General features: G+C 36.8%; 1 protein-coding gene, 1 non-coding gene and 3 pseudogenes across 5 annotated transcripts; 3 read left to right on the top strand and 2 right to left on the bottom strand.

Moving 5' to 3' along the window:
- Positions 1 to 321: 321 nt before the first annotated feature.
- LOC113296435 lies at positions 322 to 8,333 on the bottom strand (annotated as a pseudogene).
- A 1,063-nt stretch (positions 8,334 to 9,396) lies between these two features.
- Positions 9,397 to 14,387, bottom strand: LOC113300192 (signal recognition particle receptor subunit alpha-like). Of its 4 annotated transcripts, none has more exons than XM_026549390.1 (11): positions 14,192 to 14,375; positions 13,639 to 13,738; positions 12,342 to 13,329; positions 11,780 to 11,864; positions 11,607 to 11,702; positions 11,338 to 11,490; positions 11,095 to 11,202; positions 10,861 to 10,980; positions 10,477 to 10,602; positions 10,249 to 10,332; positions 9,397 to 10,153 (listed from the first exon to the last, which is right to left on the bottom strand). In XM_026549390.1, exons 3-11 carry the CDS (start codon positions 13,304 to 13,306, stop codon positions 10,028 to 10,030), a joined length of 1,863 nt encoding a protein of 620 aa, XP_026405175.1. In that variant the 5' UTR covers positions 13,307 to 13,329; positions 13,639 to 13,738; positions 14,192 to 14,375; the 3' UTR covers positions 9,397 to 10,027. The 4 variants fall into 4 exon arrangements, with proteins under 4 accessions (XP_026405175.1, XP_026405176.1, XP_026405177.1 ...); XM_026549391.1 differs by having other exon boundaries at positions 13,639 to 13,699; XM_026549392.1 differs by lacking the exon at positions 13,639 to 13,738 and having other exon boundaries at positions 14,192 to 14,387.
- A 7,292-nt stretch (positions 14,388 to 21,679) lies between these two features.
- LOC113300681 lies at positions 21,680 to 21,802 on the top strand. Its single transcript, XR_003335888.1, has one exon. It is a non-coding gene; the product is annotated as a U5 spliceosomal RNA (small nuclear RNA).
- A 470-nt stretch (positions 21,803 to 22,272) lies between these two features.
- Positions 22,273 to 22,423, top strand: LOC113300773 (annotated as a pseudogene).
- A 1,039-nt stretch (positions 22,424 to 23,462) lies between these two features.
- Positions 23,463 to 23,593, top strand: LOC113300664 (annotated as a pseudogene).
- The last annotated feature ends 1,084 nt before the right edge of the window (positions 23,594 to 24,677 follow it).

The raw sequence follows: 24,677 nt of genomic DNA, 5'->3' as shown, positions 1-24,677 counted from the left end.
GAAGATCTATCATGATTGCAAATCAATCATCTCACCACCACTGACATCACAATTTCACCCAATACCATTACCATCACCTCCACAACAACAATATATTTACAGACTTAGTCCTCCCAACACAATTAACACGATTCAAGATCAAAAATGAAACTATTCACCCATGACCCATTGTTTAAAAAGTAATGGCATTATCAACTGATGAGCCTAAATGAGATTTGAGCCTATTCCAGATCTGGATTGATATCCACCATCATCTGAATTTTGTAATGTTACCCTGAATCTGTATCAATCTCAAAGAAATTTTGAAATATGAAGATCATATTTAATTTCTTATCTGTATATGGTTTGATTTCCATTAACAAAACTCTAAACATCTCTCTAGTCACCTTTCTCTGATAATCAGATGCATACAGACAATCCTTAACATTGGATCAAGCGTGAAAATCAAATTATTAATCAAGACCCATTGCTTAAAAAGCAATACTACTACGAATTGTTGAACCAAAATGGGATCTTGATTCTAAATCTTCATCTTCATCTAAATCTTGTATACTTATTGCATATCTTGGCTTGTTTGGGTCAGTCTCAAAGCCAATTTTTAAATTTTTCTATCCAAGTTCTTCCATTTACATCAAGATAATTGCAAATGATTTCAATTAACAAATTTAAACCTTTTCTGGGTTTTTTTGGTGATAATAAAGATCCAGAAAAGATATAGCACAAGTTGAAAGGATTTAGTAAACATGTTCATTTCCGCAGCCTTCAGACCTCCAAGCAGTCGGTCATATCCCTCCTCCAAGTTCCACTTAATCAACTTCCCAGTCCTAGGTCCTGCACCGCTACCAGCACCACCCATTGAAGGACCATGCCACCAAAACCACCCATGTCAGCTGGTCCAGCACCACCTTGATACATCTTAGCAACAATTGGGTTGCGCAGACTCCAGCTCTTTCAATCTTGTCATCAGATTCATCCGCCTCTCCAAGCTGGTTGGTATCAAGCCACTGAATAGCAGCAGATTCAATAGCATCCTCGATTTTCTTCTCGTCAGCTGGTGCTAACTTCCCAGCAACCTTCCCGTCCTTGATTGTATTCCTCATATTGTAAGCATAGTTCTTCAAAGCATTCTTCGACTAGACTTTCTGCTTCTGTTGTTCATCCTCTACCTCCTGCACCATCTTCTCAATTTCCTCCTTCGACAACCTTCCTTTATCATTAGTGATTGTGATCTGGTTCTTCTGGCCTGTAGTTTTATCCTCAGCAGAAACATTCAACATACCAGTAAACAATGATCTGAGGAACACCACGAGGAGCAGGAGGGATTCCAGACAGCTCTAGTTTACCAAGCAATGTTGTTATCCCTGGTTCTTGCCCTCTCGCCTTCGCACACCTGAATTAACACTCCAGGTTGGTTGTCTGCATAGGTAGAGAAACTTGCTCCTTGGTGGGAATTGGAGTGTTTCTTTGAATCAATGTAGTCATCACCCCTCCTGCTGTCTCCAGCCCAAGGTAGCATCCCCCAAACACTTCTCAACAGGCTCCATACACTTTCTGAACAAATCCGTGTTCATTTCTTCGAATCTAATACGAGTAACAGACGTGTCGAGATCTACACCCTCATAGAGAGAATCAGTTTCAATTGTAGTCTGGGCAGTAGAAGCAAGGGTCTCAGAAGCTTTCCTCAACCTTCTGAATGCATTTCCACTGATATCGTTCGTGTTCTTCCTCTTAAACTCTTGCACAAAGTGATTCACCATCCTGTTATCAAAATCTTCTCCTGCAAGATGAGTATCTCCAGCAGTATCCTTCACTTCAAAAATACCTTCTTCAATAGTCAATAACGAAACATTGATCAAATGTACCACTACCAAAATCGAAAATTAAAACGTTCTTCTCCCCGGTGCTCGACGCTTTCTTATCAAGACCATAAGGCAATTGCAGCAGCAGTTGGTTCATTGATGATTCGCAGCACACTGAGACCAGCAGTAACACCAGCATCCTTTGTAGCTTGACGCTGTGAGTCATGGAAGTATGCAGCAGGGACAGTCACAACCGCATTCTATATAGAAGAACCAAGGTAAGCTTCTGCAATCTCACGCATCTTTGATGAAAATTGTTTCTCTTCTCCTTAGTACGTGACAACTATCATGGGTTTTTCACCTGGTCCAGCTATACCCTTGTAAGGCCATAGCTTCATACAAGCTTGAAATGGTGGATCCTCTAAAGCTTTCTCCCAATAGAACGCTTTGCATCTACAAATGTCAAAAACAAGAGTATGTCAGTACAAGCACTGACAAGAATAAGAAGAGGCATAATAATAATTCAAAATCAACAAAAACAAATTAGTGGCGATTCTTTTGCTAGATGGTTCAACTCGATCCGACTCAATTGCATCGGACTCGGTACCAAGAGGAAGTAATTGTTGACAAAGACAGAGATAATTTACATTGTGTTCAAATCAAGCCATCTGTGAAGGATATAATTTTAAAATATATCAAAATTATATTATGCCCATTTGGCAGAAATATATCAAAATTATACTATAGCATATGAATAAAGAAGCAAAACGGAAGGCTATAGTACCTGAGCTTTGGGGCATATTCTGCAAAGAATATAACCATGAAAATATCCTGAAAATCGACCATCAGATAACTACGCAACCTCCTGCAACACACAAATCAAAGCAAGTAAAAAGTATTAGCGCTCAGGATAATGGATCACCATCGTGCTCTCATTGTCTTACCACCCAACAAGTTTATAACTCACATAGAAATAGAACATAGAAAGCTGTCGGTATTCACGAAAAATGAGGTGATCAAGAAAGTATAGGAGTACCTTTGAATGATATAACAACATAAACCTAAAACCTAGAAAGGTGAGAATTGTGTGTGTAGTGGAGCAGGGAACTGCAACATCTTTGGTTATCAAACAAAAAAAGTAAAAATAAAAATAAAAAATAAAAATCACTTGCAATAAAAGAATCTGCACTACATATCACAAAAGAAGATTCCACCTGTGTATACATGGCAAAGGCGTAAAAAGCTTGGTTCTCTACAATTACCAGGTAATGCAGAACACCACACAAATATCCGGAGTGACAAGAACACCTATAGTTCCGACAAATATCTTATTTAGGCAGGGATATGCCAGCAATGTCAAGGACGCACTATACATTTATGGCTAAAACAAACTCTGTAAAACTTCCCAGGTTAAGCTTTCTGCAAGACCTAAATGCATCAGCAAAAAACAAAAGAAAAGAATAATATACCTGCTGATTAGTTCGGGCACTGCACCAAGAGCCCAAATATGCTGGAACATTATCCATCACAGCACTCTTATTATCCAATGATAAGAGGAGGAAGGTTAGTTCCATTCTTTGACATGCCATAAATGGAGTTGTCTTCAGAGGTCTGTAGAAAAATGCAAGAAAATGTTAAAAATTAAATCAATAAAAAAATTTCATTGACATAGTAGGACCTTACATCCATATACTTACTTGATAGAGCTAGCTCTGGTGACACCCATCGGAATTAAGCACAGGGTCCAAATGGGGGACAGGAGTTGTGAAGCTATAGCATTTTTAAATGCAGATACTACTTCAACACTGGACATGCTCTTGCCATCAGAAACAAGAGAAGTAGAAGGAATACTGATGCCTACTTCTGCGACCAATGATGATGATGGTTTATCTGAATACACTGGAGCCCTATCATTTTGTGAAACATAACACAGTTTCCTAGATGCCTATGACACAATACCAGATCACAAAATCAATATATTAGTCACTTGAGTGAAATGGTGAACGATAGAGAAGAAAACCACCATTATAGCTCGTAATACTACATAGATCCTATTATATGGATAGGTTTTTATACAAAAAAGCATAGAGATAACTTGAAAATTGAGATAATCTGTAAAAACAATTATTTAGAAATCTTTAACTGTGGAGTGCAGAACACAGTTTTGAACCTCCAAACATAAGTTCTATATAAGTTGAAATGCAGTACCTTTGCTACCAGAGGTTCGGACTTAATTTCCCTTCCCCTCGTTCTCGCTGATCAATCATAATCTGCCCCATAGACTTCAATAAAATCATCCTCATGGACCTCATCACAAGGAGCTTCTATCCCAGTTGATCTAAATATAGGTACAATATCCTCCACTGAACTGCTGTTCCTTTTAGGGTTCCTTCTCCAGAATCCGACACATTGAGTGAAGATGTTGTTTCTCTGTTATGCTTTCCAAGTCAGCAACATGCGAGCCACTTGGCCTACAGATTCCACTAGATGCTTTGACTATCTTCCTCTTGAACACCCCCACAAGACAGGAAAAAGTAGCTTGCAACGACGGGAAATTTTCACCTTTCAGTTTCACAACTCCACTACTAGAAAAGCCACAATGAACTAACAACAGGTGCCCCAAGGCATATACACTTCCAATATCTCTTCCTGATATTACATCCGATGGGAAATATGAAGTTAAATCATTGCACCATCAGCAATCGGCCATCACCAACTGATTTATCACCCACTGGATTGGTAAGTATCCCCTGTCATCATGAAGCTGAAATACCCTACACACATAAACTAAAATGTTAAATAAGATAAAAACATCTTAATATATGCAAGCGACCTAGTAGCAGAAAAATGAAAAAAGAAATGATAATAGAAAAGTGATACTGACTGTAAACACCAAGCAGTAAAATCCCCACATGGAAGTATTGACTATAAATATAAATAAAACAAAAAGAAGCTAAATTATATATCATTAACTTCTCGTTTGGTGTTTTTGTTCATGTATAACAACATTTGTAAAACTAAACTAGAGATGACAACCTCAGAAATTCCTCGACGAGAGAAGTTATCAAAGAGTCGTATAACAAACAACAACAATTGGACAATTTTCGTACCATCTTTTATTCGCAATGAAAAACGATCAGAGCCACACCCACTAAATGTCTATGTTGTCAAAGGCGTCGCCTAGGCGCCAAAGTGGCCTTATTTTGAACTTGGGCGCCACGCAGTGGGTAAGGAGATGCCACTTTAAAAAGTGGCGCCCAGGTGTCGCCTTTCTAGGCGCTCAGGCCAAGGCGCCAGTTTGTTGGGCGCCAAATTGGCATTTTATCCAGAAAAGGAAAAAAAAATATTTGCCAAAATCTTTTGAAAAACTTTTTCATTAAGTCATACATTAAAATTTTAAAACCCTAAGCTAATTATGTTAAGAAACAGATCATTCCTGGCTGTTTTTGTTAATTACTGAAGGAAAAAAAATCTTTCCAATTTTTTGCAAATCTTTTTCATTAATATTTACAAGCTAATATAGAAAATTCTAAGCTAATTATCAGTTATGTCAAGAACATAAACCTATGTGGGAATTATTGTTCTACGCCGCGGCTCGGGATTTTACACCCGACGCCACGCGGCGCCTTACGCCCATGACAACATAGCTAAATGTACTCTTTTACATAGACCTACCTCACTTGATTCTAGAAAATAATGGGAGAAACTACATTGTGTATGTATCAGTTCATATAGCAGATAGAAAACTCAGGTCATAAAGATAACAAAAGGACGGCAAGAACAACATATCAAATTCCTTGAGTACAACTTAGTTCTTGGAAACTTGGATTAATATTCTTGTGAAACTCACAAGAAACTTGACATTAAACTTAAGCTAACAACATATGAAGTGATACCGGCCAATTGTGGAAGATTAATATTCAAAGACACAACCCCTTATTCTAGTATTCACATGCTGTTTTACTGGGTAGTAGGTTTATATATTTCCATTTCCAATTGTGGCAAGGGAATTCACCTATTCTATATCTGTAGGAAGTCAAATCATAATTCTTGGAACATCACTCCATTTGACAGTAAAGAAATGGCACAATAAATTGAGCTCATACCATGAATGATGAGGTAGAGAGTTAGACAACCTATAGTTGGCAAATCTGGCCACATCCTATGCATTGACATGATATCATATATGAAACCTAAATTCTATACCAATTATTATGAAAATCATACTTTAAGCATCGTGAATTTCTAATAGCAGGACGAAGAATCTATTGTGCATCTTTGATCTAGCCGCATCACAACCAACAATTGGACCATATGGATGGTTGTGATAATCAAAGAACAAACAACATTCCTATTATAAGCGCTATCTTGAAATGCACAGCAAAGAACAACAAGGGCTAAAAATGCTTACACTCCAAGGAGAAATCCCAAACCACAGCCCTAATGCTTGGATCAACAGCCTGCATCCACAACGAGTAGTGAGAACTAAGAGCAACATATATCAATAACAGAAAGGTCTGCATCAAGGAAGCTTAAACTGAGGCACTCTTTAAGAAACTATAGCATATAGAGGAACTGAAATTAGCAAGGCTCATGCAGATAAGAATTTTAAATCTACGCTGGCTGCATATCATGAAACCGAAATAGGTTGGGCGCAACTCGAAAATACCTGTTGGCAGCTCCTTGAAGGCAGTTGAATAGCTTGTAAGCCTGTGTTACAAATACAAGAGAAAACGGAAGCAAATTCAATATGCAACCAGCACAGGAGTATCTTGAAACCCTAAAACTAATTCCAACATCATAATTGTCATACTTGAAAAAAATAAAAAAACAACACTCGACACCATTCAAAATTAAAATCACAACTAAGATGATGCTGATCTAAATTCAATTTATCACACCATTTCAGTGGATCATAAAATCAATTAAAAGCAACATATAACGTATGGCACTGGCACATTTTGAATACAAATCATGTGGATGGTTGGGAAGTAATTGCACACTTTCTAATTTCCCACAAATCACATGCTACTAGGTCCTCTTCACATTTGTTTGGGCCATGTTTTAAGTTAGAATCAGAACGTCAAACCAAACTATTTATTCAAATGTGTTTAATGGGTAAGACATAAATGATAACTGGGAGCCTTAGCCAATCAGACAGGCAACTGGTTTTGAAAACGGAATAAGAGTCGAGAATCAGATATTTTCAACGTCAAAACTGGCAAATTTAGAGATGGCCTGTCAGAAACCATATCCATAGACTAAAGAAGGAACTTTCAAGAGCTACTATTATGCAGCAGGGAAGCAAAAGATTTGAGTTCAGAACCATAATAAAACTGATAAAAATTAGCATAATAGTAAAATGTTTTACGTTCCCTAGACTCCATAACAAGTTGGATTATGTACTTCAATAATAAAAAAAATGTATACCAGAAAATCACATGATTTCTAGCACTGCACCTCTTAATAATCCCTCTAAAGCAACCTTCAACTTTAAAGTGTAATCTAGTCTAATGCTCACATCTCCCACAAAATGTGTGTACAACATCGATAAATACAATACATGCAGTGGATAGAAGCATGGCAAAATGTAGAAGAGGTTCTGCAATAAAAACCTATGAAAAACATTTGAATCCAAATATCCAATGGATAAAGAAGAAAATGTAATAACTACTGTAGTCAGCTATGCAATAATGATAAATATGGTTCTGTAACTTCTTGAACAATTATCGGACTAGTGCTGAAACCGCAGTGACAAGGTTTTTGGGTGTTCATAGAGCAGAAGACAATATCACGTGTTCAAACTATCGTGAGTATTAAAAAGGAATTTCCTGGAGAAGTGTCAATCAGACTCCTAGCAGATGTCAAGATAATGTTGCTTTTTTGTAGAAACGAGTGAAGTCTTTTATGTTTTTTGTAAGTGAAAACTACTACCTTCTAAACTATAAACCCACCCACCAATCAAGAAGCATACATGGAATCGAAGTCGGAAAATCATCTCACTTGAAGAAAAGGTGGGCCGACAAAATGTCCAACCACCACCTTATCAGCATAGCAATTTAAATTGACACAGATAAAACAAAGCAACTTGTAATAGGATTTGTTTATTGAGTAGCTCAACAGGGGGAAAATTATCAGGTTGATTCGAGGACAAGAGAGTCTGCAACACTCTCTAAAAAGTCTTAAAACGTAAAAGAGTAGTAGCTGGCTAGACGCCTAAACAAACTCTTCTTGTTTAAAAGCAGTTCTTGGTATCCAGTTAAAAGACACATATAATATAACACCCGTGCCAATATACATAATTTACCAAGATAGGTGCAATCTGTCTATAATACTGTTTCACTAGTTATGAAGTAGTTGCCATTGAAGGAAAGAGAAAAAGTGTACCCGGAAACCATGCTCTGTCAAGATCTAAAAGTTGAAGTTCCCAACTTCTTCAGAATCATCATCACCTATATCTTCATCATCAGTAATCGTACCAAAGTCATCTTCAATGTCATCTTCCCAATCTTCATCTTCCGTCTTCGTCTTCATCCGTCATGTTCTTGCTAGTGCACGCACGGTTTGTCCTTCAACACAATACTCAGAACCACGGATTCTCAACCAGATTTCTCCATGCCCTTCCTTAGCTTATCCACATCCTGCTGTCTGGGTTCCTCTTCCAACCGTTGCTTCTCTTCCCGTCTCTTGTTAAGATTTTTCCTGAAACCAACACAAGATAAGTATTTATAGAGAACTCAAGAAGTTGTTTAGAGACTTAATCTTGTAAGTATTTACTTGCATGAGACATGTGGGAGGTAATTTGAAATTTGCTGTTAACAATGGTCCCTTAACATTTATTCACTGCAAGTTCTCATAGTTTGTTGAGACAAGGCATTACAGAATTGCATTAATGTATTCAAATTTATATGTGGAGCATAAAACAGAACGGCATAGTAAAGTTCAATAGTAGAGATAGAGAAACAAATCATGCGAAGATGAGAAGAACTAAACCATAGGAATCAAAGATTGAAAACTTACCTCCAAAGCAAACTCATGCTGAGCCTCATCAGTCTTGTTAAAGGCCAAAACCTAAGGCAATCTGGTCTTGTAGATTATGCTACAGGCATATACTACTCATGAATGTAACTGGGTTTGATGAACGAGGTGTATCAACCACACAGCCAATCACAGTGGGGAAAGTGAAAACAAAAGTTTCGGTAATAATCGGTCCTGAAGCTGACCAAGTGAATATTTCAATCAGACCAGGTGTATCCACAAGCACATAATCAAGCTGATCAGCACGTTTCTCAATGACGGATACAACCTGAAGAAGAAAAACCAAAAAAATCATATAAGCCAAAAACATCTTACAACAAAAGTACCACAGTAAAAAATCCATATCTAAATTTCATCCTTGCATTGTGTATTACCTCATCGAATTTAGTTGACGTCGAAATTCCTCCATTAGGACAAAGATTATACCAATTCATGACATCTTTGTACTTGACAGTATCTCTTATATCGATATCGGCACCATATGGAAAAGAATATGGTGACAATGGATCCCCAGGGTTCACTAACAAGAACAGAGTAAGAAACGAAATGCACATATAGATAACAAGAACAGAGTAAGAAACTAAATGCACATATAGATAAGATCACAAAATTCAGCAGAAATGCTTAATAACCTAAAACATCTAGATTATAAGACTCCCTTCTAGCTGCCTATCAAAGGCTTTAGGAGGTCAAGCTTTAAGGCCATGTGACAAACTTTTCTTTTACCGTCTTCATAGTATGATGAACTTCACGTGCTACAACAATATTATCTTGGGAATAAAAGCAGCAATATTATCTTGGGAATAAAAGCGGACTGATTTTGTGAAACTGAGTAAACCTAAGTTAAGAATGCAACTCTAGACATGCAAGTCTGCTAGAAATAGCAGAGTTTCCGCCACCTTTTTTGGTTTTGCGCGATATGGAATTCACATCACCTAGCCCATGGCATGACTAGATCAGTCATAACATGGAGAAAATTCAATTGCCCAGCTCTAACAGGGTCTAAGGCACCACAAATAAAGGAGACATAGAAAGCATTATCTTTAATAATCTTGAAATGAAACACATTATCCTGAATTTTAATCAGAGAAGTGCAGAACACCAGGAAACCAATCTATAGCTATTCCTCCTGACCAGCCAATCTTTAGCATGTATTCTAGACAGAACGTTTTCCACGAGGGGAGTTTCTTCTACTTGAGGAGAGTCTTGACAATGGTTTTGACATTCAGCTTCTTCAAGTCTGTATAGGACTGTCCGCAACCAACAAACATAACTGGTGCTCCAGATATATACACCATCGAAAGTGCAGCTCCAACCTAAATCCACCAATCAACAACACGATAAGGAAAAATCAGAGAAAAGAGCCCAGTATGACCGTTTCATTTTTCTTTGAATTACAATCTCATTTTACCTTATCATCAATACAATCGAACTTTGTGAGCACAATCCCATCAATCACCCTGGAACTAGGTGAGTTTGAGAGATCTGCCAATTTCTGGAAAAAAGAAAGGGAAATAAGGCGGGATTTCTAAATCACCATTCATTATTCACTAGGAAGGAAAAAAGACTAATAAAATACAATATATCAATAACCCATATTTCAGCATCATTGTTTTGTACTTGATTTTCTACAACTTACCTGATTGAACTTCGATAGTTGATCTACAGCATCATTGCCAACCAGTGCTTCTCCAACAAACAGAACTAGGTCTGGACTATTGAGGGATATGAGCTTTGAGAGGGCCCTCATCAATGGCTCATTATCCTGGTGATAACATAAAAAGTACATTTCTTTAGCTTGGCCACAAAGAACTCTGCTAATCAGCTAACCTCAGTGTGAATATAGCAAAATGACTAAACTAGTCACTATGGAATATCCTATACCAAACAAAATTATCGACAAGGTTCAAAACTCCATTTCCGCATGCCATTACAATACTTGCGGCAGTCTGTGAATATGAGATGAAATAGTTATCCTGAACCAAAAACTAACACATGTATACAATAAAAGCTAACCATTTACCTGCATACGTCCAGCTGTATCAACAAGCACCACGTCAGAACCATTTCGGCTTGCTTCTTGGATGGCTTCCTTTGCCACAACAGCAGGATCTTTTTCGTAGCCTTTCTCAAATATTGGAATCTGAATAAGAAAGAAAGAAAACATCAGAATTTGCAACTAAGTCATCAAAAACCCATTGTTCATGAAATTACTAAAGCTCAAAATCAAAAGACTAAAGCAGATTCATCTCCATACCTGGAGCCTACGAGCATGAGTCCGAAGCTGTTCAACTGCCCCTGACCTGAATGTATCACAAGCGGCCATCATAACACTGATACTGTGCTGCTGAAGCCAATATGCTATCTGCAATATGATAAGCGAGGATTATCTAAATGGGCCGCCGGTAGCCGAATACTGCCTAGAAAGTTTTGATAAAACTGTCTCTTGTACGAGTGTACTTCATTTAAATTTAATTGACAGTACAAAAGTTGGCAGAACCTTAGCAAGGTTGGTAGACTTTCCGACTCCATTTACACCAACAAAAGTGATTACATATGGCCTCCCTTGCTCCTTGGCAGCATGCACATCCCTCAATACATCGATAGAGCGTTTGGGAGTTAAAATGCGAACAAGTGCGTCTTCCATTGCTGCCTGCAGATATCATTACATTTAAAGTTCAAGGCTATTACATGTAAAATACTGAAACACACAGGCAAGTGGTTCATAATTCAGAATATTGATGCAGAAAACTATTAAAATCACAATACCTGAACTGTTGATGACACTCTAGTGAATGAAGCCAGTTTTTTTCCTACAAGACTAGCCGCTACGGATTCACATAGCTTCTCAGCTATTTCTTCAGCCTGAGAAAGCAAATTAAGTGTTATAAGCAGGTTTCATAACCATGTGAAAGCCAACAGAATTGGAGAAGACTGCATACCACATTCTTAGTCAAGAGCCTATCTTTAAGAGCTTTGAGAGCTGGTTCCAGGTCTGACATCTCTAGATTTGCTTTTCCTGCAAAACTGAAGATAATAACAGGAAGATGCTTCAGTAAGAATGTTATAAAATAATTCTTAGAGAGATCTATCAAAACCTCGTCAACTAAAAGAGATCACATGAAAGAAGATAGCAATGAAAGAGTTCAAAGTTACAACGTAGATTTATCATATAGAGGGTTATGCAGCTTGATACCCTCCATGCATAATTAGTCATCTCTAACAATTTAATCATACCCAGCCCAAACCAGGATCTCAAAGCTGAAATTAAACAAATAAGACAGCCTCTACACCAACCTAAACAGGTTAGACCCAAAAAGACTGTGATGTTCAGCACATCTGTGCAACAATATAATGGTGTCTCAACACGTAGCAAATAGAAACACAAAATCCAAGAAACTTCAGTCTGGGGTGGTAGTGTTCAAGAATTGGCTAATAATGCTAATAGCAGAAGAAATATAAGAAGAAGAAAAAGCATCCAGTTGAGATGACATGGCAATTTACCTCTGAAACATTGACGAAAACCATCCTTTCTTTTTCTCATCCATCTTGGGGTCCTTGCCAGCTATCTCATCCTCCTCCTCCTCCTCACTTTCACTATCACTACTAAAAACTTCCTCTCTGTCCATCATACTTTCACCATGATTCTCTGTCACAACTTCCATGTCCTCGATACCTCTCTCATCAACAGGATCTGCGAAATCCAGCTTGGTCTCTGGTGGTGAATCATCCCAAACTCTATTTTTCTTCGTTGCTTTTTTCTTTGGCTCCGCCTTTGGAGGAGCCTTTGTAACAACACTTTCTTGTTTCTTTGCACCTTTTGATCTGAGTTTAAGAAGCTTATTTACATCAAAAGCCCCAGAATCTCTATTCTCTTTATTATTATTAACAACAACATTCTTTTTAACCCCGTTTTGATGACCATTAGGGTTTCCATTCTCCTTATGCTCTTTTGCAGAATCACTATCCCCACCATCTTTGCTAGAGCTGTTCCCATTATGCTTTCCATCTGATCTCACAATTGAAGCTCCTCCTTGTTTCTTACCCAAAGCAACTGGAGCAGCCCTCCCTACTTGCTTGGATTTCTTCAGCTCCTCTGCCCTAGCTTCAACCTCATTCCTCAACTGACGAAAAACATCATCAAAATCATAATAGGTTGTCCGCTTAGGATCATAAATCTCAGAGAATTCTTTCTTAACCATAGAAAGAAGATCATCAACATAAAGAAGATGAAGAATCTTCTGATACACAGCAACAAAAATCAAACCAAGATCATTGTTGAATGTCCATTTCAAAGTGTAAGCTGCACCTGGAGCCTCGTAATGATAAGAAGAATCAGCCGATCTTTCTTCTAACAAACACGATCTAATCAAAGTATCGATTGGAGATCCTTTAAGTGCATTCCCTAGTTCTTTACAGGTCCATAAAATTAATCCTCCTCTAGTAAAAATCAGTAACTGTTCTAACATTTTCGATTATCCAAAACCTTAACCTACAATCAGTAAATCAAAATATTAATAGCAATTTCAGATCTAAGAAAATATATTTGTAAACATTGAAAGAAAACCCTAAATCGAATTGAATTAGGAAAGGAGAGTTGTAAACATCAATTCAATTTTGATACCAAATTGGGTGGTGTTGTATATGCGTGTTGGTGGTGGTGTATGTAGGATGGAAGGAAGGGACGGCGGAGACAAATAGAAAATGGAGTACAGAAAAACACCGCTGGTTTTTATTTATAAGGAAATAAAGAAAAAGTCAAACTCGTCCTCTTGTATAACCAACCAACCGATTCACTTACCCCCTATTAGTCTGCATCAATAGGAGTTGTTCCTCCACTGGCTTGAACGGAACAAATACAACTGTTATTAAAGAGAATCGAGCATGGAGAGTGAGTGGTGCTGGTGCAAGCAAAAGAAAAACAAATCAAATTCTACACTGCCACCTCCTCCTCCTAATCGATTATCAATAATCTGAACCCAATGATGACAAAAGGGTCTACTCCAGATGGAAACACAATATTTTTAATGTAAATTCATATGATTAAACCTAAAATCACCACTAATACAATAATAGGTCTTTTGTAAACGAGTCCGATGCATTTTCCTCATGTTTCGGCATAAATGCTTGTCTTAGTGCACCAATCATAGCCATTTGTCTAGGGTTTGTGATCAGATCTGTGTCTAGACCATAAGATTGTGAAAGGGAAATGAAGAATCTAGGGTTTGCTTCTTAATTGAGATAAGTAGAAACCCTAATCTTTGTCTATCGTTACTACTTTGATGAATACAATTCGGCAACCAATTAAAAGAAGAAAAACAAAATCAAAGAGAAAAAAAAACAAGAACCTGTACCTCTAAAAAAGATACACTTTCAGCCGATTTTGATGGTTGCTTGTGAATATATAACAACTAGAAATTTCTTGTGTGCTGGAGATGGTCTTGAGTCTTGACAATGGCAGTAGAATTGAGAAAGGAGGAGTGTGGTGAAACAACCGAGGAAGACCGAAGACTTTCCTAGAGTGTGCAGGAGAAACAGACCAAAATGTCTTGCGCTGCATCGGATATCCCCGTCCGAAATATATGGCTATGGGGTGTCTCGAGGAGTTTTAACTGTTTCAACCGGACTGTTTTTTTTTTTTAATACCAAACGAGATTATATTGAATAGAAGATAATTAAAATTGTTTATCTTCCTGGAGACATAAAGAAACCCAAGAAGGAAAGTGATCACCCCATTCTTCCTCACTAAAAACATTTCTAGCATATTTTGCTCTAGAATCTGGAACATGATTTGTATCTTTATGCACATAAGTGCAAAGTCAATCCTCAAAATCAACTAATAATTCTAAACAATCCAAAATAATGTTTCTGGTTGTCCACTTTATTGAAACCAAACTGCCACTGATAGCTCTAATAACATTAGAGCAGTCTCCTTCTAAGTGAAGCTTTTGACTCCTTTCCTTTGTGCCCAAATTATCGCCTTCATGAATGTGAAAGCTTCAGCTTGTTCCGGGTCTATAGCTTTTGAGTGCCAGCATCTACCTACATTACAATCACCTGTAAAATCACGCATTATCAGTCATATTCCAACATCCTTAGTTGGGCCGACCGAGCGAAGCAAGGGAGGACCTTTATATGGCCACTTTTTTTAACTCTATAAATGAAGCATCAAAGTTAACTTTAACAAAATTATTTTCAGGATTTTTCCATTTCTTGGCATTCTCATTTGAATCTGTAACAATCTCACTATGGGTAATGTTTATTTTGAACCAAGTGGAATAATCCGTCTGGATATTATGAGCAACTTGTGAGTATGTCAACTGAACATTATCAAAAGCTTTTTTACACCTGGATTTCCAAATGTGCCATAAAACAAACCCATAGTAATCTAATATATGCATTAATATGTTGAGAAGTACTTACCATGAACATATTTGGAATCCATTCCTGCACATTTACATTTGCAATTTCATGAAGAAAATCAACATTAACAACAAACCAAACAACTTTGGAAAATTCACAGTCAATGAAGTTGTCGTACTCACTTACTTGTTTTTAAACCTAGATACAAATATATAGAAAAACCTTGATTAGGGTTTTCAAACAAATAATTTGGAAATTGATGGAATCCTACTTTTTCAGTGTATGTAGAGAGAGAGCACTCGTTCATGGAAGAATGAAGAATCAAGGAGATGGAGAAAATGCTATCTTCTGAAGCAGAATCGAAGAGATGGAGAAGGCGGTGGTGCTGGGAGGTATCGGTGAGGTGGTGCTCTGGAGGTGGTTGTGGTGATGGAGTTGAGTCTATAGAACGTCTAAATCGAATTGAAGAGGTAGAAATGACGAGTGAATATTATTTTATTTTTTAACTTTTTTTTGGTAATAATAGCGAGTGAAGACACAGTCGATGTTTTAATTGATAAAAAAAATGATGGATAATTTCGAAGCCAAGACGGAAACTGAATTGTATGGAGGGTTTCAGCAGATTATTTATAAATGCAACTAAGAAGAAGTTGTTGGATCCTATCAAACCTGCACCAGCATGTCCAGAAATTTCTCATCTCTTTTTCACCGATGATTGCGTTCTCTTCACTAAGAGTAACAAAAAGTCTATCTCTAATCTTATGAATATTATCAACAAACTTACTTCTGCATCAGGACAAATGGTTAATCTGGCAAAATCAAGTGTTTTCTTCAGTAAGCATATGGATAGAGAATCTTGTGCAGAAATTACAAGAATAATGAACATGAAGGAATTAGACCTGAATGAAAGATATTTGGGTACTAATCTTGTTATTCCTATAAGTAGAGATAAATTTTTTGAGCTTTCTATCAAAAAAATGCAGCACAGATTACCAGGATGGCAAGGAAAGTTAATAAATCAAGCATGAAGGGCAATTCAGATTCAATCTACGCTAAGCTCCATTGTTCAGTATCAGATGAGAATTTTTGTGCTTCCTGACAAAACACATAAGAAGATAAATCAAATTCAAAGGAAGTATTTCTGGAATCATCAGAAGAATAAGGGATTTAATCGTAAAAGTTGGTCTTCTATCTGTCACAACAAAAAATCAGGGGGGTTAGGTTTTAAAGATTAAAAAAAATTAATATTGCTTTGCTGGCTAAATTAGCTTGGAGATTACTTACTCGACCTCGAGCTGAATGGGTGAAGGTTCTAAAAGCTATTTATGTCAAGAATAAAGATTTGCTTACTGAAAATACTTCTAACAAGAATTCTTCTTGGGTCTGGCAAAGCATACAGTATGGGCTGCAAGTTGTCAAACATCATTACATGTGGGAAATTGGAGATGGTAATTTTGTTAATGCTTTTCAACATAATTGGTTCCCTGGTTTCAATCAGCAAGCTGGAGACATAAGTAACAAGCAAAACATGAGCACAAATATGAAGGTTATTGAGTTAATGAAGGCAGATGATAAAGGCTGGAATACTCAACTTTTAAATCAATATATTTTCTTCTGTGCAGGTTAAAGAGATAACTTTCATTAGACTTCCAAAACAAGGACAAGACAAATTAAGATGGTCTCTTACTTCTTGTGGAGCATTCACAACTAAATCTGCTTATAATGAGCTCAATAAACATAACAAGGGAGCTTCCACTTTACAACATATGGAAGGTAAGGGATGGTTAAGATTATGGAAGTTGGAGGTTCCACACAAGGTTCAGATGTTCTTATGGAAATGTTGTCAAGATATATTGCCAGTTAATTAGAGATTATTCAGTAAAAGAGATATCTTGGAACAGTTGTGTCCAATGTGTCAAATATGTGAAAAATCTAGTACACATCTTCTTATGCAGTGTCAATATGTTGAAGTTATCTGGTTTGGAGTATCTGCTGCGCTTTTGCATTCCTTAAAAGCTACTAATAGTCTTATGGAATGGATTTCTTCTTAGTTCCGCAACAATAACTCTTTGGAAGCTCAGGATAGAAATATGGCTTCTCTTGCTGCTTGCACCCTTTGGCACATCTGGAAAGCCAGATGTGAAAAAGTATTTGAAAATAGAATGCATCATCCCTCCAACATCATTCATAGAATAAGAAATTACATGCATTTATTTTCTTACTCAGGGCATTTAGTTCATCTATCTGATAAAACACATTTTTATCATTGGGAAAAGCCTCCAGAAAATTGGTTAAAGTTGAACATAGATGCCTCCATTAAGGGTAAGAATTCTAATGCTGGTTTTGCACTGATCTTTCGTGATCATACAGGAAAATTTGTGGGGGCAATGTCCTACTCAGCAGTAGCCAGGGACATCAATCAAGCTGAAGCATTAGTTCTCTTGCAGGCACTTACTTGGGTCAAGCAGTTAGGCTATAAACAAGTGATAATTGAATGGGATAATTTGGTTGTGGTTAACTGCTGCAATGAGGATTTTAGCAACTTTAAATGGGAAGATCAACATCTCCTTCAAGAATATCAGTCTTTGCTTAGTAGTTCAGAGTCTAGTATAGTTTCTTTTCAAAGAAGGTTGTGTAATAAAGCAGTAGACAAGCTTGCAAAGTTTGCTAGAACTAGTGTCCATTCTCAAATTCGGTGGGAAGATCCTCCAAGCATCATCTATGAGAATCTAGTGCAAGATAACCTTTAATGGTTATCATAGTTATTGAGTCTTTTTCTTAGTTTGTATTGTCTTGTTTCCTGACTCTCTAGTAGTTGTTTATGTTATAGTCGGGACTTTCTCTAAGTTGTAACTTTATGCATCTAATAAATTTGGTCTTTGCTAAAAAAAGAAGAAGACGGAAACTGAGTCTCTCTCTGTCTTTTTTCCAATTTTATTTCAACCAAAATTAGATAAATATTATCTATAGGTAAAAAAGATAAAATTGGTAAAAAAAAAAAAAGTTTTAGTAAAATAAAAAGTTAAAAGTGAAAAACTAGGAGTAAACTGAAAATTTAGAAACGAAAACTAAATATCCATTCAAAATCACACGATTTTTCGTAAAGTCCTTTAGCTTAGTGGGGATCAGATCTGATCAACTCTTTAGAGTAGCGAAGACATTTCGCCACATTAAGGCGAAACAAAAGATCATAATAATTGGTTTTCACTAGCTATAGGGAAGTGGAATCCAACACCATTATGCTTGGCCCAAGAGAGAAAGCACAAGTAAGAATAACTCTTAAAAATCATTATAAACAAAATGCTTTGTAAAAAGTATATTTTTTTTGCTTTTAAAATCATTCAAAGTTTTGTTTTCATTCAAACAAGCTTTTGGATTAAGTGGAAAAGTAACTTCTTGTGTGGTATCCGAAACACCCACTCGGAAGCTGAAGTTGGTAACTTCTTACTGCAGGCATTCTTTACACATTAAACAAGAAACTGATAGCAATTGAACACATCTTCTTTGCAGCATCACTCGCGTCAGTATTGAGTCATAACGAGCAGTCCAGAATAATAATGGAACCTTGGATGGAATTGCTTTTCACCAATATGTACATGGATGAAACATAAGGCCCAATTAAGGCAGCAACATCTAAGTAAAATTGTTTAGAGAAAAAGCTTACAATCCCTCAAGATGATAGCGCCAATACCGTGCATTAATTCCAACATGTCAATGAATTCAGCTGGATTAAAATCCTTTTAAATTAATATAATCAGGCGTACTATCCATTACCGTGAAATCCTTCTGATTATTTAAAATGGAAAGATAAATGGACGGACCTAAGAATTACTTAAATTTCTTCTTGACACCTGTCAGTGCCATACTTCATCAAAAAGTAAAAATTTGGAAGAACAAATTGCTTTAGAAAAATGAAAAAAGAAATCAGTATAATGGGCCAGAGGGTTTTAAGGAGAATTTTTGGAATGTATTATATTATAATATTATTGAATTTATTATTTCAATATTAAGAGCCCGAGTTGGGACCAGGGAATTATATTATTTTAGCGAGAATATTATATTATCGAGTATTATATTAAAAATGTTTTACTGTACAAGCAAAATCCGAAGGCCAGAGGAAAAAAAAAAAAACTAGATCCCACACAAGAACCAAGAAGAAAGATTACGTCAGTGCGTGTTTAAAAAGAACGGTTTCCATGCAGTAATAACAACAGAAGTATCAATCCCTTAGAAGCAGGCAGAACCTTTGTCCCAATGGAAGGCGTCGATTTTAATATCTCCAGTTGACTCTTGAGTTTTGAAAATTTTGTTGGAGAACATTAAATCATTTCTCTCATTCTATACATTCCAAATGATAGAAACAGGTAACATACGCCAAAGTTGCTTTCCTTTCTCTGGAAGGATGTAACTTTTCAACTGGAGACATCACTCAAAATATTACTTAGGATAGGTTTCACTAATTACTCAAAACTATTCATACCAAATCATTCAACACCTTAATCACTATGGCAATAATAATTTAGTTTGGGTCTCAGATTTATTCAATACAAAAACTGGTACACGGAACTCTTCTATGCTTTTCTCAGTTTTCTCAGCTGACAAAGCCAACAAAATTAGTCAAATATATCTATTTAAAGATAGTAACCAAAACCTTAGGAAAGACCAGCCGAGATGGACTCTAACCAAATCAGGTGACTTCACTGTAAAATCGATGTATGAGAAATTGAATGAAAGTGGTCTAGAGATAGTCAGTTTATCATTACCTAAGTCTTTTTGGAAACCCTTATGGAGACTAAATATCTCTAAAATAATCAAACTCTTCTTATGGAAATGTTTATAAAATGCACTTCCTACTAACGTTAAACTTTATGGTAAGGTTAAGGATGTAACACCTCTCTGTACAATGTGTAGGAATGAAAACAAAACACCTTTTGTTACATTGCCCTTATGCTCAATCAATTTGGAACTCTTCTCCTAATCTTGTCTCTTTAAACCTATATATCTCAAGTACAATTCTAGACCTCTGTAAAGTTTGGATGACTAATTCTAGGACATACATTTCCTTAGAACTTTTACTTACTAAAATGTGGTTTATTTGGAAGGAAAGATGAGATGGAATATTTGAGAATAAAACTAAAGATAATACTGCTTTAGCCTTGGAAATGCAGAAACATATTGATTTCTGGTCTACAAAAAAAAAATCGAACCTACTAAACTCAAATAAAAGAAGCATCCGATTCCTACATGAAAAGCTCCAAGTTCTGATACACTAAAGTTTAATGTAGATGCCTCTTGGATATCAGAATCATTACCTTCTACTTATGCTTTCATCTTGAGAAATGATACAATAAATTGTGAAGGAGGAAGAGCAGGACATGCAACAGACCTTGACCCACAAGAGGCAGATGCTATATGAATTTTGCAGGCAGCGGTTTGGTCTAAGGAGAGACAGATTCAGAATTTCAGTATTGAGGGAGATTGTGAAATCCTTTTCAATTACATCCATGGACACAATGCAGACACCTCTTGGCGTGCTAAAGCCTATATAAATGAAGCAAATAGAATAGCTTATCTTTGTACCAAATTTTTGTGTTTTGTCTTTGTTCCTATAATAGGAAACAAAGTAGCAGATATTTTGGCTAAGTTTACTAGAACTGTGAATTCTCCTGTTGAATGGGGAACTTCTCCACCAGTTTGTAGTATTAAGATCAGTCTCTTGATTTTTCTCTCGTTTCAATGATTAACTTGCTTTTGGCTTAACTTTGAATGTGAGGCCAGTATCTCGATCGCAAATTATATATACAAAGAATCTCCACTTTGTCCTTGGATCTCTTCTTAGCCACGACTCTGCCATTTCTCTCTATCCAAACTTTGCATATAACTGCGGTAATTAAAAAACAGGTTAGACCATATTTTCATGATCGATTCTAATCAATCATCTCACACCATATTCTGATTTGGTGCTCCTTGATATATGGCCAAGGGGACGTACTACTTTTGGGCGCAATAGTCTAAAAAGAAAAAATAATAAGAAATATATATTGTTTACCAATTTTAGGTGATGGTTTATTGCGGGCTGCCGGTCTAGTTTTGGGCCAATGTTCTGGCATTTGGAAACCAATTTGTTGATTCTATTTTGTTGAGCTGCAACTTGTGTTACAGTTTAAAATATAAACAATCAAACTCGTCACTGAACCTGCGATCTTGTCCTGTGAACTGTGAACACGAGGGGGCAGCGCAAATCTGATACTTTCATAACTTAAAATTTTATATTTTCATCCGTTTCTCATCAAATAGATAAGGTTTTGATATTACAAAGTTTCAAAGTTTACGAATAAAATTAGTTCTCATCCTGTCCAAGGTTTTGATATTAGAAAGTTGAAGTTGTCCCACATAGCACTTCACTCGGCCTTTAGAATCACAACTGTACTCAAGTTGCTGTGTATAAACTAGCACTTCACTCGACCTTTAGAATCACGCAGCCGTGCGGTAAGCACATAGCGAACTATTCTTTCGCCTTTTACTGAAGAATACCGTGTGCTTGCCGCTTCTAAGTGGCGTGGTTTCTATTTTCTAATTAAAGAGGAACCCAACATTTCTCGAGTGTTGTCCACCTCCAGTTCTTGCAAAATCTGGTCTTGAGCCTTTTATTTGGTCGTGTGTATGTTTCTTAATTATGTTACAAATTGATTACACATTTTTTTTTTTGGGAGACTAAGTACAATGTGGTCATTTAATCTTTCTAGCTGATCCTGTTGATTCAAACATCCAACGCTACTGTCCTGGCTATGAGATTGAGGATGTATCCCCATGCTTTTTACTTTCATTCTTAGCCTTCATAGGTCTTTTTGTTGTTGTTAATGCAATAAGAAAACAATGTGTCACTCCAGATATGGTGAGAAAGACATAGGCGCAGTGCTTTCTAGAATATTATTATAGGTCTACAAGCAACATATCCCAACCTCTCCAAATGCTTAAGAGTTTGCAAAATGAAGGTAATAATAGTGCCACATTGGTGGGATAGAAGAAAAGATATAGAAAGGAAGTGAAACTCAAAATGCAGCTGAAAAACATACTTACTTGGACGGGGTCTATGGATGATCAAGAGGGGTCATGGCATAGGTCTGTGACTTCCATTGCACTTTAGAAGGCCGGTTGTCTAAGATCTCCCCATTGAGGGAGAGTCTACGTCATAATTTGTTCCTGACGGGGAACGCGTCCGCTAAACAGAAATTTCCACTTGAAATGCCACTTGGGCAGTTTTTCTCATTCTCATTTTTCCATAGCATGCTACAGCTCTGAAGTGAGTCTTGTGAAATATATTAGATTTGTGTTGTAGTTTTTCGAATGCTTTTATTCCTAAAATTCTGATATTGACGGCCTTGGGGGAATCATATATTACGCAGCAAGATATTGGATCAATCCAGCTATAACAGTGAGCCAAGCATAGGCTTCAGCTGTCCTCTCATACCAACCCATTTTTATACCATGAAACAACAAGACAATCTGGAAGACTTGAGTCATTACTTAAAGCTTCGAATCATATCTCTTAAAGTTCTTAGTCCCACACTGATCAGTAGGCAGGATTAATTTTTGTTTAAATACCACCAGCAACAAAATATCTATCGAGCAATGATATAACAAGCACGGTGTGGAAAGGGTTCCCATAATTGTCAGATCTTCTGACGAAAACGTCCCCATATGAGCTCATTTTTTTTTGCTCCGAGTTCTTTTTTATAGCTAATCTCTATGCTTATAAAGTTGAAATTGTGACACACATGCCTTGTTATTTTGTTTTTTTTTTCAAACAGACCACCAACAAGACAAGAAATGACTTACTATAATGTTTTTTTTACTTAATCACTCCATTGGGTTTGGTGTGGTATTATAGTCATCAATGTAGAGTTATTGAGTTTGTTCAGCTTAACCTATACCACCATACTGCACAAGCGTCAAAACCTTTTCGGTTCTTTCAATCTATTGCAAAACTTATGGGTGAACCCGTCCAGACTTTTACCGAGTGGAGGACTTTTCTAGTATTCACCCGAACTCGTTAAAACCCATCCAGGTGATTCAACTCTTGTTAATTCCATATGCTCACTAGGGCCATGCCTGCAACACCAAAAATATTAGGACCTCTAGATTCAGCAATAGCAGCTGAACACATGAGAGATCTGCAAGTAGAGGTAGATGCAAAAAGGCAAAACCAAAACAATGTTAGCTAGCCTGTTTTGGCCGTAGTTCAAGCTCTTATGGTTAGGCATCTTTGCGCTTGGGGCAATGCCGCATCTAATGAGGTAATAACCGAGGCACGTCAATTGCTGGTTGAAAACTATTTCCAAACCCCCTCCTCGGCATTAGGGTCGTCGAGAAGGGCTCCCTCTAAACAAGGGTAAAGCCCTACAAATCTTGAAACTAAACATTCAACGACCTGCTGACCTAGTGATGAGATTGAGGATGATCTTTATAAACTAATGTCAGTTTCATGTAATGTTCACTGCAAAGATGCACTCCGAGACTGGGAATCATCAAAATCCTGTCGCATCCTTACCAAAACTAAACCGAGATTAACATTGGGTCTATTAGGTAAATTTTTTTAATATGGATACCAATTCTTGTGAAAACAAATTTCTAGTTTATTCATATAAAGATGACTGCAGCATATAAATAACTAGAGGAAGTTGACAAAATTCTTGATCGGTAAAGAATTCGATGGTACTGCTTACAGAAAACTTCCGTTTTTTTTTATATGTAAAGAATTCGATGTTGGCGAGACTCAAATCACATTAGGTCACTGGTATCATCACCTAATGACTTTACCACTTTACTACAGTGACACCGGCTACATAAAACTTCCGTTGCTAGTCAAATGTAATGGCAACTGCAAGATGAAACTTAGATTATATAAAGACAACTCTCTTTATTGATGTTTAGAAAATCTCTCTAAACTAAACACAAGCTCTAATCTTGCTCTTATGATCAACCACAACTTTGGTGATCATATATATATAGAACTATGAATTCCTTTTCCTAGTCCTATTACCTTATTACATGTCTTTCCTTTTCTTAGAACTAGATGACTTCTAATTCCCTTAGGATTACATCAATTTCCTAATCTTGTCCTAACCAGCTTGTTAGTGACTTCTATGTTGAAGTTTAACCAACATTCTCCCCGTTAAACTTCAACCTTACCCGTGACATATCTTGTACTCCAATCAGTTGTCTCATTTCTTCAAACTTGATCCGAGCTAATGCCTTTGTCAATATATTTGTTTTCTGCTCAGTTCCTGGTATGTGTTCAACGTTGATAATCTCCTTCTCGATACATTCCCTTATAAAATGATATCTCTTGTGAATGTGTTTAGTCTTACCATTAAACACAAGATTCTTTGTGAGTGCTATTGCAGATTTATTATCAATCTTGATGAGAACTTTTCCAGGTTCTCTTCCTTTGATTTCACCCAACAGTTCTTGAAG

This window comes from Papaver somniferum, chromosome 7 (genome assembly GCF_003573695.1).
Source record: "Papaver somniferum cultivar HN1 chromosome 7, ASM357369v1, whole genome shotgun sequence".
NCBI lineage: Eukaryota > Viridiplantae > Streptophyta > Magnoliopsida > Ranunculales > Papaveraceae > Papaver > Papaver somniferum.
The sequence above is the reverse complement of the archived record's forward strand: the minus strand, read 5'-3'. Positions and strand labels throughout refer to the sequence as shown.

What these genes read in the sequence shown, in the direction of transcription:
- LOC113300192 (XM_026549392.1), bottom strand. Translation starts at nt 13,306, where the DNA reads ATGTTAGAACAGTTACTGATTTTTACTAGAGGAGGATTAATTTTATGG. An exon ending in CTCATGCTCGTAGGCTCCAG is followed by an intron (nt 10,981 to 11,094) that starts GTATGGAGATGA and finishes TTTCTTATTCAG; the next exon opens with ATTCCAATATTTGAGAAAGG. An exon ending in AACTATCGAAGTTCAATCAG is followed by an intron (nt 10,333 to 10,476) that starts GTAAGTTGTAGA and finishes TCTTTTTTCCAG; the next exon opens with AAATTGGCAGATCTCTCAAA.